The 17,896-nt window shown below is 47.3% G+C and overlaps 1 protein-coding gene across 1 annotated transcript; it reads right to left on the bottom strand.

Annotated features, from left to right (window-relative positions):
- Nucleotides 1–10,056: 10,056 nt before the first annotated feature.
- Nucleotides 10,057–17,843, bottom strand: LOC142906567 (pre-miRNA 5'-monophosphate methyltransferase-like). The gene is made up of 2 exons (XM_076054701.1): nt 17,488–17,843; nt 10,057–10,831 (listed from the first exon to the last, which is right to left on the bottom strand). The coding sequence occupies exons 1-2, from the start codon at nt 17,827–17,829 to the stop codon at nt 10,196–10,198; spliced, it is 978 nt and encodes a 325-aa protein (XP_075910816.1). The 5' UTR covers nt 17,830–17,843; the 3' UTR covers nt 10,057–10,195.
- Between the last annotated feature and the right edge of the window lie 53 nt (nt 17,844–17,896).

Below are 17,896 nucleotides of genomic sequence, written 5' to 3'. Positions count from 1 at the left end.
GCAGCTACAGGAGCTGCTTTTATAGCCCTGGCAGTAGCTACGAGCAGATGCCAGGGGCAGCCAGAAGAATCCAGAATGACGCAGCTGCTCCCAGGGGCCTCCTCCATCCGCACAGAATCAAGAGCGTGACTCGTGTCTCGGGCTGCAGTCTGTGAGCAGTTTACTGCCATGGAATTCGCTCTGCACTGATAATTCACTATGTAACACGATTTTTGTTTCTGGGTAGTAAGTGTTATTTTCTAATTGCTTATGCCTCAAAACTATATAAAATGGGTATTATTATTCCCCATAAACTTTGCTTTTGTGACCAGGACTTTACGTGAAGGAATGACACAAATGCACACCACGTTTTCTCATTGACAATATGTACATTTCAAAATATCACTGTCCTGGTGTACTATAGTGTATTAAAGTTGTGTCTTGCCTGCTTGTTTCCAATGGAAATATCATTTTTAGTTTAGAGAAGGCGTCACACAGCTGAACCCCAGGTATGAGTCACTGCTATTTGCTGCGGATGAGGGAAGCCCTGGGAGCAGCTGCGTCATTCTGGACGCTTCTGGCTCCCCCTGGCATCTGCTCATAGCTACTGCCAGGGCTATAAAAGCAGCTCCTGTAGCTGCACTGGCAGAACATCGGCGGAGGAGGGAGCAGCGCTCACAACTGAAGCGAGCCTCACTGTGAAGCACATCAACAAGCATGGCCCTCAGTGTTTACTTCCCTGCGATGCACGTTATGGAGAGGAGCGTCTGGCCAGGCTGGCCGGTCTGGAACCCCCGCGGTGAAAGTATTTTCCAGCAGCTGCAGCGAGACATGAGGAGCGAGATCGAGAGGATGGAGAGAATCTTCCGTGGAGTCGATCAGCTCAGCAGCCACACGCGGGCTCCGGGCAGCCTCGGAGATGCACTGCTGCAGCAGCCGGCCGTGAGCAGTGGGTTCCAGATTGAGGATCCACAGGAGCAGGGAGGCGGGTTTGTCGCGTCCCTGGACGTGCAGGACTTCTCCCCACAGGACCTGGCCGTGAAGGTGTCTGGAGACAAGCTGGCGGTGGCCGGACGGCGCGAGGTGAAGAGCGGAGAAGTCAGCATCGGCAGCTACAGTCACAGCTGCCAGGAGTTCCACAGGGAGACGCAGCTGCCCAGGGACGTGGACCCGCAGAGCGTGAGCTGCTGCTTGACTGAAGACGGGAAGCTGAAGTTCAAGGCTCAGCGCCGCGCCCTCCCTGCAGCGGCCGAGAGGGTGGTGGTCATTGAGCAGCCAGCGACAGCGACTCCTGGCACGGCCTCTCAGTCCACTGGCACCACTCACGCGTAGAGTGGCGCCTGGAGCATCCATTCCAGCAACCTGCTTCATTGATGTTTTAATTGCATGGATATTTTGTTAAATCAGTTTCTTCTATTCACGATATGTTCAGTAATATTTACGTGTTTCAGCGTTCACATTCAACTTCACTGGATTAAGTGTATCGCTGTAAAGGATTGTCAAATCGTATCGCATCGTTTTAATTTGCCATTACACGTTCATATATTCTAATAAGATAATGATAAATGTTATATTCAAGTATTTTTCATCATTACACATGACTATTTTCTACAGTCTAATTTTCGAACTACTATAATACTATACTGTTTGTGTGAATGGTAATGATTTTTGTAATAAAATGCCTTTCAATTTCCTGCAACATTTGCAACTGTTCTTTTTTCTACATTGTGTTTGTTTCATCGTTACTGTGGATCAGAGTTCTGGAGACAGAATTCCCCAAAACTAAGACAACCGGTAACGCGGCCTCATTGCTCCCTGTCCATGACAACTCCCAAGGTGCCAGGCTCACGCCGTCGGCCCTGCCGAGTCACTCCGCACTCAGAATTTGGGATTGGCTTGCAATGATCTAAGATCAATCTTACAACTTCACATTTCACTTGTATCATCCTTCAATTGGTAGAAAATCCTTCGCTAAGGAATTGGCCCTCAAATCGTGGGGACAAGCGTACCACAAAAAAAAATTAGTTTCCATTTAATGTTTGCGACACAGAGAATGTAAATATTTACATGACAACATCGCTGCTGTAGCAGTGTAAGTCACGCTGCTATTAAAATATTCTATGTCTCGAGTTTCCTGGCTGGCTGCTGGCTGTGCTTCTCTCCACCCCAACAATAACTCCGTTGTTAGTGGGTGCAGGAGACAATAGAGACACCAACAATGTGGGAATAACCAGAACAGTATTTGAAGACTGACACGGTTAATTTAAAAATGCACTTTCAATGTATGCGCCAATTAACGTCATTCTTTTTGACAAAATAACTTGTTTTATCCTAGAGAATTAGAAACTAAACCTTAAGATATTAAACTAGTGCAATTAAAGTGTACGATTAATGATAAAGTTAGCAAAATAAATAAATGATCTAATTCATATACTATATTCTTGGTTCTTTTGGTGAAGTCACGTAGAAGGGAAACAATAAAGTTATATTTTTCGATTTGAAGCTTTCGTGACTGCAAGGATTCATCTTCTTTGGTTCTTTCGGTAAAGTCACGTAGAATGAGAATAAAATAATTAAAAAACAATAAAATTCTCATGACGTTTTGGCCACAACGCAAGCGGCCGTCTTCAGGTGAAAGGTAAAGAACTGTCGGGACGACAGAGCTTCAATGAACGATGTTAAGATTCGTAGCGACTTTTAAGCTTGTTGGGAGAAGTGAGGCACCTTGACAAAGGGGTTTACATATCAATAGCTGAGGGATTAGCTTGTGACTGGTCACGGAAATGGCCATATTAAAGTCAAAACCTACACATCCACAGAAGCAACTAGTAATTTAGCATTGAAATAGATAATGGATTCGCTTGTGACTGGTCACAGGAATGGCTATGTTAAAGTCAAAACCTACACATCCACAGAGGCAACTAGTAATTTAGCATTGAAATAGCTAAGGGATTAGCTTGTGCAAATAGCTGAGGGATTAGCTTGTGACTGGTCACAGAAATGGCTATGTTAAAGTAAAGACCTACACATCCACAGAGGCAACTAGTAATTTAGCATTGAAATAGCTAAGAGATTAGCTTGTGACTGGTCACAGAATTAAATGTTAAAGTAAAGGCCTACACATCCACAGAGCTTCAATGAACGCTGTGAAAATTCGTAGCGACTATTAAGCTGGTTGGGAGAAGTGAGGCACCTTGACAAAGGGGTTTACATATCAAATAGCTGAGGGATTAGCTTGTGACTGGTTACGGAAATAGCTATGTTAAAGTCAAAACCTACACATTCACAGAGGCAACTTGTAATTTAGCATTGAGATAGCTAAGGGATTAGCTTATGACTGGTCACGGAAATGGCTATGTTAAAGTCAAAACCTACACATCCACAGAGGCACCTAGTACAAATCAAACTGGAGAATTTAGCATTGAAATAGATAAGGGATAAGCTTGTGACTGGTCATAGAAATACCTATGTTAAAGTCAAAGCCTACACATCCACAGAGGCACCTCGTACATGGACGCCAAAGGGGGCTGCAACAACTCAACTGTCATACGGTAAAGCGATGTGAGAAACCTAATTCTAAATTACATCAATATAATAAATGTACTCAATATATTCTTCAATAAGCTGAGCTATTAACATTAACTGGGTATACACTACACTATATAATGAATATCATATAGTAAACCAATAAAAACTAAAATATAAACTACCTCAATGTTATATCACAATGTTATATGGTGAAAAAACGGGTGGATTCTTACCTTCCTCACCACGGACAGCTACGCTCAGACGGACGAGTCCATCCATGGTTGGAGCAGAGGAGGAAGGAGGGGAGAAACAGCTGCGAGGCGCTGTTATACTCCATGTTATAAACCATACCATTAACCGTGGTGTGAGAGGTATTAAAAGTCAGTGCCAGCGAAAGAGCTGCAGTCTGAAGGTCCTCGTAAAATACAATTAATTAAGAACCGAAATGGTTTAAAACATCTTTCCAATGGTTACTAAGCCAGAATCCATCTTCTCGGTTGAAATTGTCTCTGTGTTTGTATATGTGGATGGCCTCATGAACGAATCTCTCATGGTAGCCGGTTGGTTTGCACATCGCTTTACTGTATGACAGTTGAGTTGTTGCAGCCCCCTTTGGGTCCATGAACGAGGTGCCTCTGTGGATGTGTAGGCTTTTACTTTAACATCTATTTCTGTGACCAGTCACAAGCTAATCCCTTAGCTATTTCAATGCTAAATTACTAGTTGCCTCTGTGGATGTGTAGGTTTTTACTTTAACATAGCCATTTCCATGACCAGTCACAAGCTACTCCCTCAGCTATTTGCACAAGCTAATCCCTTAGCTATTTCAATGCAAAATTACTAGTTGCCTCTGTGGATGTGTAGGTTTTGACTTTAACATAGCCATTCCTGTGACCAGTCACAAGTTAATCCCTTAGCTATTTCAATGCTAAATTACTAGTTGCCTCTGTGGATGTGTAGGTTTTGACTTTAACATAGCCATTTCCGTGACCATTCAGAAGCTAATCCCTCAGCTATTTGCACAGGCTAATCCCTTAGCTATTTCAATGCTAAATTACTAGTTGCCTCTGTGGATGTGTAGGTTTTGACATTAACATAGCCATTTCCGTGACCAGTCACAAGCTAATCCCTCAGCTATTGCTATGTAAACCCCTTTCTCAAGGTGCCTCACTTCTCCCAACCAGCTTAAAAGTCGCTACGAATCTTAACATTGTTCATTGAAGCTCTGTCGTCCCGACAGTTCTGTACCTTTCACCTGAAGACGGCCGCTTGCGTTGTGGCCAAAACGTCGTGAGAATTTGATTGTGTTATTTTATTATTTTATTCTCATTCTATGTGACTTTACCGAAAGAACCAAAGAAAATACAATAATAAAGATATAAAACAATAAAATTCTCACAAATCAAAATTCAGATACTGTTGATTTATTCACTCCATCTCCGCAGTTGACACTGCCGGTTGTGTTCCCTCCTTAGCTCCCATTCCCACGTTAGTCTCGACCACCGGCCGTCATCACTTCAAGTTGTGTGTCCTGCCTCACCCCACCTTTCTAAACTAAAATTACGTCCTTAATTTCCATATGATGTCCAATTGACGTGTCCGTCTTCCAGTATCAGTGTTTTTCTTAGGATGTGCATCATCTCTACGCTTACCTGTGCATTTCTAAACATTGGTTCTATTTTCCGTTTGTGATGCATCTGTTTGAAAAAAAAACGTTCTGCTTAAGGCATATGGCTCAGTTACGTTTCATTATTAAGTTAAGATAACAATAAGCACTTTGCTCTGCCCTGATACGCCTCTCTTAATCATTTTCATCCCTGTAGTCGGGGTTCGTAGCGCAGCACGCTAACTGCTGCGCCACCGCTCCCCCCACCACACATGCGCACAGCAACCCCAGAGAGCGACTTTTGGGTCAGAGGTAGCCGCATTGCACTGGGGCCGTCCATAAATGACGTCACGCACGTGGGGGGGGGGGGGTCAGACATTTGTAACGATGTGTGACGATGAGGGGGGGGGGGGTTGAGAAATATGACGTCACCTTAAATAAATATAGACAACACGTTCTACTTAATTAAATATACTTTTTAACAAATCTTTTCTCCCATAACATCAGAGTGCAGCGTCACATTAAATATGCACTACAATGACAATAGTTCAAAGCGATTTGAAGCATGTTTTATATTTTGGGGGGGGGGGGGGGGGCAGAGCACAGCTTTGTGACGTCATATTTGAGGGGGGGGTCTGACTTTTTGTGACGCCGCGTGACGATGGGGGGGGGGGGGGGCAAAAATCGTCCAAAATCGCGTGACGTCATTTATGGACGGACTCCACAGCGTGAAATAGCGCAACAAACCAAACCCGCGTACAGCGAGGGAAGCCCTGGCTGGTTTATCATTCATTAATCTCCAGTTCAGTCACAAACGAATCTCTTAGAGCCGAAGGGAAATTTAGTTTTTCAGGTCCATACGGCTTACTAGAGCCGTTTCAAAACGGGCAAAACAATGTTTTGTGTTTCTCCCCTTGTGATGGGACTTTGTAAGATGAACGTTGAGATTTGTAAGGGGCACGGGGTGACCAATTTGGCCCCGCGGTGTGGTAGCGGGTAGTTTGTGATAAACTACCTCAGGGCGTGACGACCCTGCCTTACGCGAGTCCCAGGCACAGCTGGCCCGGCTGTCAGTACCTGGTAAGGGCCCCTTCCAGGGTTACGCGGTTTTCTCACTGCCTTGTGAGTGTCTCGGGAGAGTCAATGGCTAAGGGAGTAAACCCCGACAGAAAATCAGGAGTGGGGCCCCTCAGGCGGTTTTGTGACACACTGCGGCACATTCCCGGCAGCCCCTGCAGCCAAACTGGTACCAAACGTCGTGCTACGCACTCCTTTGGACATCACCGGCAAGGCCGAGGGGGGATCCTGACGCATGGGCAACCCAGGATTTCCAGAATAACCTGCCCGGGCTTTGCGCTAACAAGAGGTGCAAAAATGGGGAGAGGACACTCCTCGGCCACCTAATCGTGGCCAAGAAACACGGATGGCAGCAGTCACGGTTATAAGCTCATTTTAGATTGGCGTAAAAAATGGGCGCCACGGGTTTCCATCGTCGGTGGGAGGGGTCATTGCACCCCAATGGATAGCTACCGCCACCCGCCTCAGGCTGGGCAGCCCCCGGCCAATAAGGTCCTTTCCCGCCACGGCTCACCTGCTCCAATGGGTGCTTGGACCTTATGGTTCATCACCAGACAAGTGGGCTGCAAAACTTGCACCAGACAAAAGCAAAACAAAACGAAAGAAGGTTCCAGCCCTTCATTTTGCAAGCTGGAATGTACGCACAATGTGTTCTGGACTCTCCGAAGATCTATTGCAGATTGAGGACATCCGCAAGACTGGAGTTATCGACAGGGAGTTGGCGAGACTCCATGTCGATATTGCAGCACTGCAGGAGACCCGGCTTGCTGGCAGTGGCTCACTACGAGAGAGTGACTACACTTTCTACTGGCAAGGAAAACAGCAGAACGAACCAAGGCAACATGGTGTTGGGTTTGCTGTCAAAAACACACTCCTTGGCATGATAGAACCACCGACTGCAGGCTCCGAGCGGATTCTACTCATGAGATTGCTCACTGCTTCTGGCCATGTAAACATCCTGAGTGTCTACGCCCCAACACTCTACTCACCTCCGGAGATTCATGACCAATTCTATGAAGAGCTTCACAATATTATTCGCAAAATCCCCAGCTCTGAGCACATGTTTCTGTTGGGAGACTTCAATGCAAGGGTTGGGGCTGACCACGACGCGTGGCCCGCATGCCTTGGCTATCATGGCATTGGAAAGATAAATGCCAGTGGCCAAAGACTACTGGAGCTTTGTTCATACCACAATCTCTGTATCAGAAACTCATTCTTTCTCACAAAACCATGCCATAAAGTATCATGGAGACATCCAAGGTCTCTTAATTGGCACCAACTGGACCTCGTCATCACCCGACGAGCCCTCCTCAACTCGGTACTCATCACACGCAGCTACCACAGTGCAGTCTGTGACACCGATCACTCGCTGGTATCCAGCAAGGTCAGACTACGCCCCAAAAAGATACACAGACTCAAACAAAAGCGCTACCTACGCATCAACTCTGCCAAGACATCCCTCCCAGAGCTCCCTCAATTTTCCAGCACAGCCTTGAGCAGTCCCTACACGACACACCAGATGGAAGCGTGGAGACAAAGTGGGGCATACATCAGAGACGCCATCTTTAATGCAGCCATCAATAGCTTCGGCAAGCAGACAAGGCGGAACACAGACTGGTTTGAGGAACACCTGGCTATATTGGAACCCATCCTCCAAGCCAAACGCATGGCGCTCTTGAAGTACAAGCAAGTCCCAAGTACAGGATCGTTAAGGGCACTGAAAGCTGCTCGCAGTGCAGCTCAAACGACCGCCAGACGCTGTGCCAACGACTACTGGGTGAATCTCAGTAGTAGGATCCAACTCGCCTCTGACACTGGCAATATCCGTGCCATGTATGAAGGCATCAAGACAGCCTTTGGTCCAAACATCAGGAGGACTGCCCCCCTTAAATCCAGCACAGGGGCCATCATCACTGATAAACAAGAGCAAATGGCCAGGTGGGTAGAACACTACTCAGAGCTCTACTCACGAGACAATGGTGTAGTAGCTTTAGAACACTTGAGTCTTAAACTGAGGAATAGGGAAGGCGAGTTGTCCCATATCTGGGGCCCCCTCATGAATGCCACTCCAGAGACCCTGAGTTTACTTGACTAAACTGGAAATTAGACTGACTCCCCTCCCTCCCACACACGATAATTCACACCTGCTTAACCAGCCCCATGCATAACCAGCCCCATGCATAACCAGCCCCATGCATAACCAGCCCCATGCATAACCAGCCCCATGCATAACCAGCCCCATGCATAACCAGCCCCATGCATAACCAGCCCCATGCATAACCAGCCCCATGCATAAGCAGCCCCATGCATAACCAGCCCCATGCATAACCAGCCCCATGCATAACCAGCCCCATGCATAACCAGCCCCATGCTTAACCAGCTCCATACACAACCAGCTGCTTCCTGACGTATGTACGAAAAAAAACTCACTAACTTGTAAGATTCTTTCATGATTGAAATTATAATTTTGGATGGTCGGTGACATTGTATGCTTGTGCGAGGCAGGACACTAAGTGCATGGCTATGAATAACAGACGTGTCATAACATTCCGCCACCGCAAAGATTGTTCCATTGCAGCAGTTACAGCAAATGATCAGATTCCGCTTCAAGAAATCTAATCAGGCACCAATGCTGCTGCGTACCCTGTTTGCAGTAGGTACAACGGAGAAGTGTCATCTCCATGGGTCTCATCACACTGGTTTGGCCTCAAACAGTTACCATTTAAAGATATTGGTCCAAGATTATCAGTAACATTGGGTAAGCATTATTTTTGTCCGTAGATATTTTTTCTAGATGTTTACTTTGAGAGCAGCTGTAAGCAGTGGAGAAGTTCCATAGCCGACTCAGCCAAGCGGATTAAAGAAAAACGTGAAAGAGCCCATCGGCATCAACACCAGTAACGGCACAACACAAGTCCCATTCAGCAGACGAGCAACTCTTGCCGACAGTGCGATCGATGCTTCCGCTCAAGTTGCTGGGCTCTTCCCACCAGTGTGCAGGAAAATGCTACGAGCAGCTCTTCTCGGCAGTCATCATCGTTTGCGATGGCCAACCCGAAGATTTTTTTTTCAGCAATCAAATCCCGCTTGTCTAACTTTTCACCCTTAACTGCTGAAACATATCTATCAAACAGAGCATTGCACGCTAGTTGCCACTCGGTCGTGGTGATATCGCAACGGCACTTATGTCAGTCTGAGTGCACTCTGCAAACCGTGCATATAGACAACACAACAAAGATATTTATGGAGCGGAGGGAGCTCACTGGACAGGAACATGGGATGGATTGCCTCCATACCAGATGTTGTGGTTAATGGGAGGATGAATGGCAATTACGACTTCACACAATTACAATGCACCCATCAACTATTTACAATGTTCAGATTTTATTTCACTATAAATATAAAAGTGGCGTATCTAAAACATTTACATGTGCATTTCAATAAGATTTCAGATGCACGTGGAAATCCAAAGGAAACAGGGACATAGTTCACCTTTACAAAGCAGCCTCCACTGTCACATCATGAGCTGCCTTAAATTATTTGAGGAAAATCGCATGTGAAGAGGAAATATTTCTGTGTCTTCCATGGGCTGGGTTTGATATAATTTTCAAAATGCCTCCTCCAAACAATGATTTGAAGTTGGTGATATTCATTTTCTATTTTATGAGATGCTGTTGTCCCATTTATTAAAAAAAAAAACATTCATTCCCTTTATCATAAATGATTCTGGTTGGGTCCTTCAAAACTGACAACTCTTTTTGCATACAATTTTATTTTCAAAGGTACAAAAAAGGTACGTTTTGCATTGTTGTCACTTTATATATATAATATTCTGATAAATTATAACACGTTTTCAACAACATGCTGCATTTACACGCACGACGAGAAAACAACGTACCATCAACAAATAAAGGTGTTAAAAACTGACAAACACTTAACATTTCCGACCACGAATTCTCTCCAAATAGGCAACAGATCCTCGAAGGCCACAGCAGCAACGCAGTTTCAATCGGTACTTTTGTCAATGCATCCCAAGGCCACTCCCGTTCGTCCAAACAGCAGCAGGGACCGCCCCCACTCGGTGCTGCCCAGGCTGGACAGCAAGCGCATGTCTCCCTCCTCTCCCAGCAAGGCGGCCAGCTCATCGGCCTCCGCGCGGCCGCCACCGCCGCCAGCCCCACGCAGGAGCCGCAGATCCGGCAGGAGGGGGAACTCGGCCAGCCCCAGACGGCGCAGGCGGCGCGCGGCCGCTCGGTAGCACCTCCACGGCTGCGGCTCGACCAACAGGAAGGTGGCGGTGCGCGCGGCGGCCGCGAGGAAACGCCGCAGGCCGGCATCGCCGTGGTGCAGGTGAATCCACATCGTCACCGACATGCACAGGCACAGGTCAAAGCGCGCCCGGCCGTGGCGTCGCAGGAAGGCGTCCAGCGCGGCGTCTCGTGCTGCGGTGTCCATGAAGTCAAACGCCTCGTAGGCGATGACCTCCGGGTGAGGATTGTCGCCCCGCGCACGCTCCACCAGATCGGCGTCCAGGTCGCACGCCAGCACAGACAGCGGCAGCACGCGGGCAACCTGCCCAGAGCGTCCACCCTCGGGCTGGTCCAGCCCCGTCAGGTGCCGATACACAGCCACCGTCAGCTCCTGCGAGAAAACACGAGGACACCGGTGGCAGGTTTGTTTATTTGCTGGAGGATGTGGTAAAAAAACAGACGTGATGCGAGGATGGAGTACTTCATGATTCATAATGAAAATAAGTTAATACCTCAGTGGGCTTTGCCTGGTAGGATGGGGATGGTTTAGTTTTATTTGTATGTGTTTGGGTGATTTGTTTACCTCTCTTGCACTTTGCACTACTATCATATGTTGTATTTTTTGTTGTTGTAACGTTCTTACCCTCCCCTACTGGACATCTGTAAAAAGAGCTTTATCCATTGTTTTATTCGGTAAAGTCACGTATGTAGAAATACAATAAAATTATATTAAAACAAAAAACAATCACGACGTTTCGATCACAACGCAAGCGATCTTCATCAGGTGTCAAGAACAAATCACGGAGGTAAATACAACAAAAAGATGAGAGACGAGAATTCAACAAACCTAAAAAAACATTATGTGAAGCACATCCCGTCAGGCCAACAACACAATTAGACACTTCCTGGCGGACCACGAATTTCAGAAGAGAGTTAAATTTCGTGTTCAACCTTTGGATTGCACATACCAGCATAGATAGAATGAAAAATACGAGGTACACGGTCAGTAGAAATACATATACAAGTCCACCAACAGGTAAGGAGGGAGGAAAGACGGACAGGGATGCAGAGAGAGAGGGGGGGGAGGGATGAACAGAAGCTTAAATAGGAAATACGGTTGGAGAGGGGGAGGGCCAGAGCGAGAGCGGCAGCTCAAACACGCACATCTTACACAGACAAAACGGCAGCTCAAAAAAGGACCACCTCTTGTAAATACAAAACGGCAGCTCAAAAAATTACCACCTCTTGTAAATACAAAACGGCAGCTCAAAAAAGGGCACATCTTACACGTAATTACAACGGTAACTTCCCCGTAGAAGTGTGATAATAAAGTATTAAAGCTTTCGTGACTGCATAAAATTACTCATTGGTTTTTTCGGTAAAGTCACGTATGTAGAAATAAAATAAAATTATATTAAAACAAAAAACAATCATGATGTTTCGATCACAATGCAAGCGATCTTCATCAGGTGTACACTAACACACTACCACACAGTGACTAGTACACATCCACACTACCACACAGTGACTAGTACACCCCCACACTACCGCACAGTGACTAGTACACTACCACACTACCACACAGTGACTAGCACACTACCACACTACCACACTGTGACTAGTACACCCCCACACTACCACACTGTGACTAGTACACTACCACACAGTGACTAGTACACTACCACACTACCACACTGTGACTAGTACACTACCACACTACCACACAGTGACTAGTACACTACCACACTACCACACAGTGACTAGTACACTACCACACTACCACACAGTGACTAGTACACTACCACACTACCACACAGTGACTAGTACACCGCCACACTACCACACAGTCACTAGTACACTACCACACAACCACACAGTGACTAGTACACCCCCACACTACCACACAGTGACTAGTACCCTACTACACTACCACACAGTGACTAGTACACCCCCACACTACCACACAGTGACTAGTACACTACCACACTACCACACAGTAAATAGTACACCCCCACACTACCACACAGTGACTAGTACACTACCACACAGTCACTACCACACAGTGACTAGAACACCCCCACACTACCACACAGTGACTAGTACACTACCACACAGTGACTAGTACACCCCCACACTACCACACAGTGACTAGTACACTACCACACAGTGACTAGTACACTACCACACTACCAGACAGTGACTAGTACACTACCACACTACCACAGTGACTAGTACACCGTCACACTACCACACAGTGACTAGTACACTACCACACAGTGACTAGTACACCCCCACACTACGTCACAGTGACTAGTACACCACCACATTAAGACATAGTGACTAGTGCACTACCACACTACCACAGTGACTAGTACACTACCACACTACCACACATAGACTAGTACACTACCACACTACCACACAGTGACTAGTACACCATCACACTACCAGACAGTGACTAGTACACTACCACACTACCACACAGTGACTAGTACACTACCACACTACCACACAGTGACTAGTACACTACCACACTACCACACAGTGACTAGTACACCCCCACACTACCACAGTGACTAGTACACTACCACACAGTGACTAGTACATTACCACACTACCACACAGTGACTAGTACACTACCACACAGTGACTAGTACACTAACACACTACTACACAGTGACTAGTACACTACCACACTACCACACAGTGACTAGTACACTACCACAGTACCAGACACTGACTAGTACACTACAACACTACCACACAGTGACTAGTACACCCCCACACTACCGCACAGTGACTAGTACACTACCACACAGTGACTAGTACACTACCACACTACCACACAGTGACTAGTACACTACCACACAGTGACTAGTACACCCCCACACTGCCACACAGTGACTAGTACACCACCACACTACCACACAGTGACTAGTACACTACTACACTACCACACAGTGACTAGTACACCCCCACACTACCACACAGTGACTAGTACACCCCCACACTACCACACAGTGACTAGTACACTACCACACTACCACACAGTTACTAGTACACTACCACACAGTGACTAGTACACTACCACGCAGTGACTAGTACACTACTACACTACCAAACAGTGACTAGTACACCCCCACACTACCACACAGTGACTAGTACACTACCACACAGTGACTAGTACACTACCACACAGTGACTAGCACACCACCACACAGTGACTAGTACACTACTACACTACCACACAGTGACTAGTACACCCCCACACTACCACACAGTGACTAGTACACTACCACACAGTGACTAGAACACCCCCACACTACCACACAGTGACTAGTACACTACCACACTACCGCACAGTGACTAGTACACTACCACACAGTGACTAGTACACCCCCACACCACCACAGTGACTAGTACACCACCACACTACCACACAGTGACTAGTACACTACCACACTACCACACAGTGACTAGTACACTACCACTACCACACAGTGACTAGTACACTACCACACTACCACAGTGACTAGTACACCCCCACACTACTACACAGTGACTAGTACACTACCATAGTGACTAGTACACCACCACACAGTGACTAGTACACTACCACACTACCATAGTGACTAGTACACTACCACACTGTGACTAGTACACTAACACACTACCACCCAGTGACTAGTACACTACCACACTACCATAGTGACTAGTACACCACCACACAGTGACTAGTACACTACCACACTACCATAGTGACTAGTACACTACCACACTACCACAGTGACTAGTACACTATCACACAGTGACTAGTACACCAACACACTACCACACAGTGACAAGTACACCCCCACACTACCACAGTGACTAGTACACTACCACACAGTGACTAGTACACCCCCACACTACCACAGTGACTAGTACACTACCACACTACCACACAGTGACTAGTACACCCCCACACTACCACACAGTGACTAGTACCCTACTACACTACCACACAGTGACTAGTACACCCCCACACTACCACACAGTGACTAGTACACTACCACACTACCACACAGTAACTAGTACACCCCCACACTACCACACAGTGACTAGTACACTACCACACAGTCACTACCACACAGTGACTAGAACACCCCCACACTACCACACAGTGACTAGTACACTACCACACAGTGACTAGTACACCCCCACACTACCACACAGTGACTAGTACACTACCACACAGTGACTAGTACACTACCACACTACCAGACAGTGACTAGTACACTACCACACTACCACAGTGACTAGTACACCGTCACACTACCACACAGTGACTAGTACACTACCACACAGTGACTAGTACACCCCCACACTACGTCACAGTGACTAGTACACCACCACATTAAGACATAGTGACTAGTGCACTACCACACTACCACAGTGACTAGTACACTACCACACTACCACACATAGACTAGTACACTACCACACTACCACACAGTGACTAGTACACCATCACACTACCAGACAGTGACTAGTACACTACCACACTACCACACAGTGACTAGTACACTACCACACTACCACACAGTGACTAGTACACTACCACACTACCACACAGTGACTAGTACACCCCCACACTACCACAGTGACTAGTACACTACCACACAGTGACTAGTACATTACCACACTACCACACAGTGACTAGTACACTACCACACAGTGACTAGTACACTAACACACTACTACACAGTGACTAGTACACTACCACACTACCACACAGTGACTAGTACACTACCACAGTACCAGACACTGACTAGTACACTACAACACTACCACACAGTGACTAGTACACCCCCACACTACCGCACAGTGACTAGTACACTACCACACAGTGACTAGTACACTACCACACTACCACACAGTGACTAGTACACTACCACACAGTGACTAGTACACCCCCACACTGCCACACAGTGACTAGTACACCACCACACTACCACACAGTGACTAGTACACTACTACACTACCACACAGTGACTAGTACACCCCCACACTACCACACAGTGACTAGTACACCCCCACACTACCACACAGTGACTAGTACACTACCACACTACCACACAGTTACTAGTACACTACCACACAGTGACTAGTACACTACCACGCAGTGACTAGTACACTACTACACTACCAAACAGTGACTAGTACACCCCCACACTACCACACAGTGACTAGTACACTACCACACAGTGACTAGTACACTACCACACAGTGACTAGCACACCACCACACAGTGACTAGTACACTACTACACTACCACACAGTGACTAGTACACCCCCACACTACCACACAGTGACTAGTACACTACCACACAGTGACTAGAACACCCCCACACTACCACACAGTGACTAGTACACTACCACACTACCGCACAGTGACTAGTACACTACCACACAGTGACTAGTACACCCCCACACCACCACAGTGACTAGTACACCACCACACTACCACACAGTGACTAGTACACTACCACACTACCACACAGTGACTAGTACACTACCACTACCACACAGTGACTAGTACACTACCACACTACCACAGTGACTAGTACACCCCCACACTACTACACAGTGACTAGTACACTACCATAGTGACTAGTACACCACCACACAGTGACTAGTACACTACCACACTACCATAGTGACTAGTACACTACCACACTGTGACTAGTACACTAACACACTACCACACAGTGACTAGTACACTACCACACTACCATAGTGACTAGTACACCACCACACAGTGACTAGTACACTACCACACTACCATAGTGACTAGTACACTACCACACTACCACAGTGACTAGTACACTACCACACAGTGACTAGTACACCAACACACTACCACACAGTGACAAGTACACCCCCACACTACCACAGTGACTAGTACACTACCACACAGTGACTAGTACACCCCCACACTACCACAGTGACTAGTACACTACCACACTACCACACAGTGACTAGTACACCCCCACACTACCACACAGTGACTAGTACACTACCACACAGTGACTAGTACACTACCACACTACCACAGTGACTAGTACACCCCCACACTACCACACAGTGACTAGTACACTACCACACAGTGACTAATACACTACCACACTACCACAGTGACTAGTACACTACCACACAGTGACTAGTACACCCCCACACTACCACACAGTGACTAGTACACTACCACACAGTGACTAGTACACCCCCACACTACCTCACAGTGACTAGTACACCCCCACACTACCACACAGTGACTAATACACTACCACACTACACAGTGACTAGTACACTACCACACTACCACACAGTGACTAGTACACTACCACACTACCACACTGTGACTAGTACACTACCACACAGTGACTAGTACACCCCCACACTACCACACAGTGACTAGTACACTACCACACTACCACACAGTGACTAGTACACTACCACACTACCACAGTTACTAGTACACTACCACACTACCACACAGTGACTAGTACACTACCACACTGTGACTAGTACACCCCCACACTACCACACAGTGACTAGTACACTACCACACAGTGACTAGTACACTACCACACAGTGACTAGTACACTACCACACTACCACACAGTGACTAGTACACTACCACACAGTGACTAGTACACTACCATACTACCACACAGTGACTAGTACACCCCCACACAGTGACTAGTACACTACCACACAGTGACTAGTACACCCCCACACAGTGACTAGTACACTACCACACAGTGACTAGTACACTACCACACTACCACAGTGACTAGTACACTACCACACTGACTAGTACACTACCACACTACCACAGTGACTAGTACACTACCACACAGTGACTAGTACACTAACACACTACCGCACAGTGACTAGTACACTACAAGACAGTGACTAGTACACTACCACACTAGAGAGTTTCAGAACCTTCCCCAGCGGTCGACGTCCTCAGCCCCGTCCGTGGTAACGTGGAGTTGCGCTCACCCCGCTGTTGCAGCCCACGTCCAGGGCGAGGAACGGCGGCGCGGACTCCGGCAGGAGCCGCCTCAGAAGCTCGCGGGGCAGCAGCGCGACGCGTCGAGCCGGGGGGTTGAAGGCCGCGTAGTTGATGAAGTTCCCGTGGGGAGCCGCGCCTGGCTCCCTCTTCCTCGGGGCCCCGGGCGCTGCCATTTCCTCCCCGCCGTCCTCCTTCATCTCCTCCTCGTCCTCCTCTTTCCTCGCCTCCATCCGTGTGGAGGCCGTAAGCGAGGAGGCTGTCAGGCGGGATCGGCACAAGCAAAAGGAGGGGAGCGGGAGGCGCGAGTGTGTGGAGGCACAGTCAGCCATGTTACGTGGGGAAGTGAACACCGTAGAGGCACAGTCAGCCATGTTACGTGGGGAAGTAAACACTGTG

This window comes from Petromyzon marinus, chromosome 4 (assembly GCF_048934315.1).
Source record: "Petromyzon marinus isolate PM22_M1 ecotype Great Lakes invasive population chromosome 4, UKy_Petmar_22M1.pri1.0, whole genome shotgun sequence".
Taxonomy (NCBI): domain Eukaryota; kingdom Metazoa; phylum Chordata; class Hyperoartia; order Petromyzontiformes; family Petromyzontidae; genus Petromyzon; species Petromyzon marinus.
This window is presented reverse-complemented; position numbering and strand designations above follow the sequence as displayed.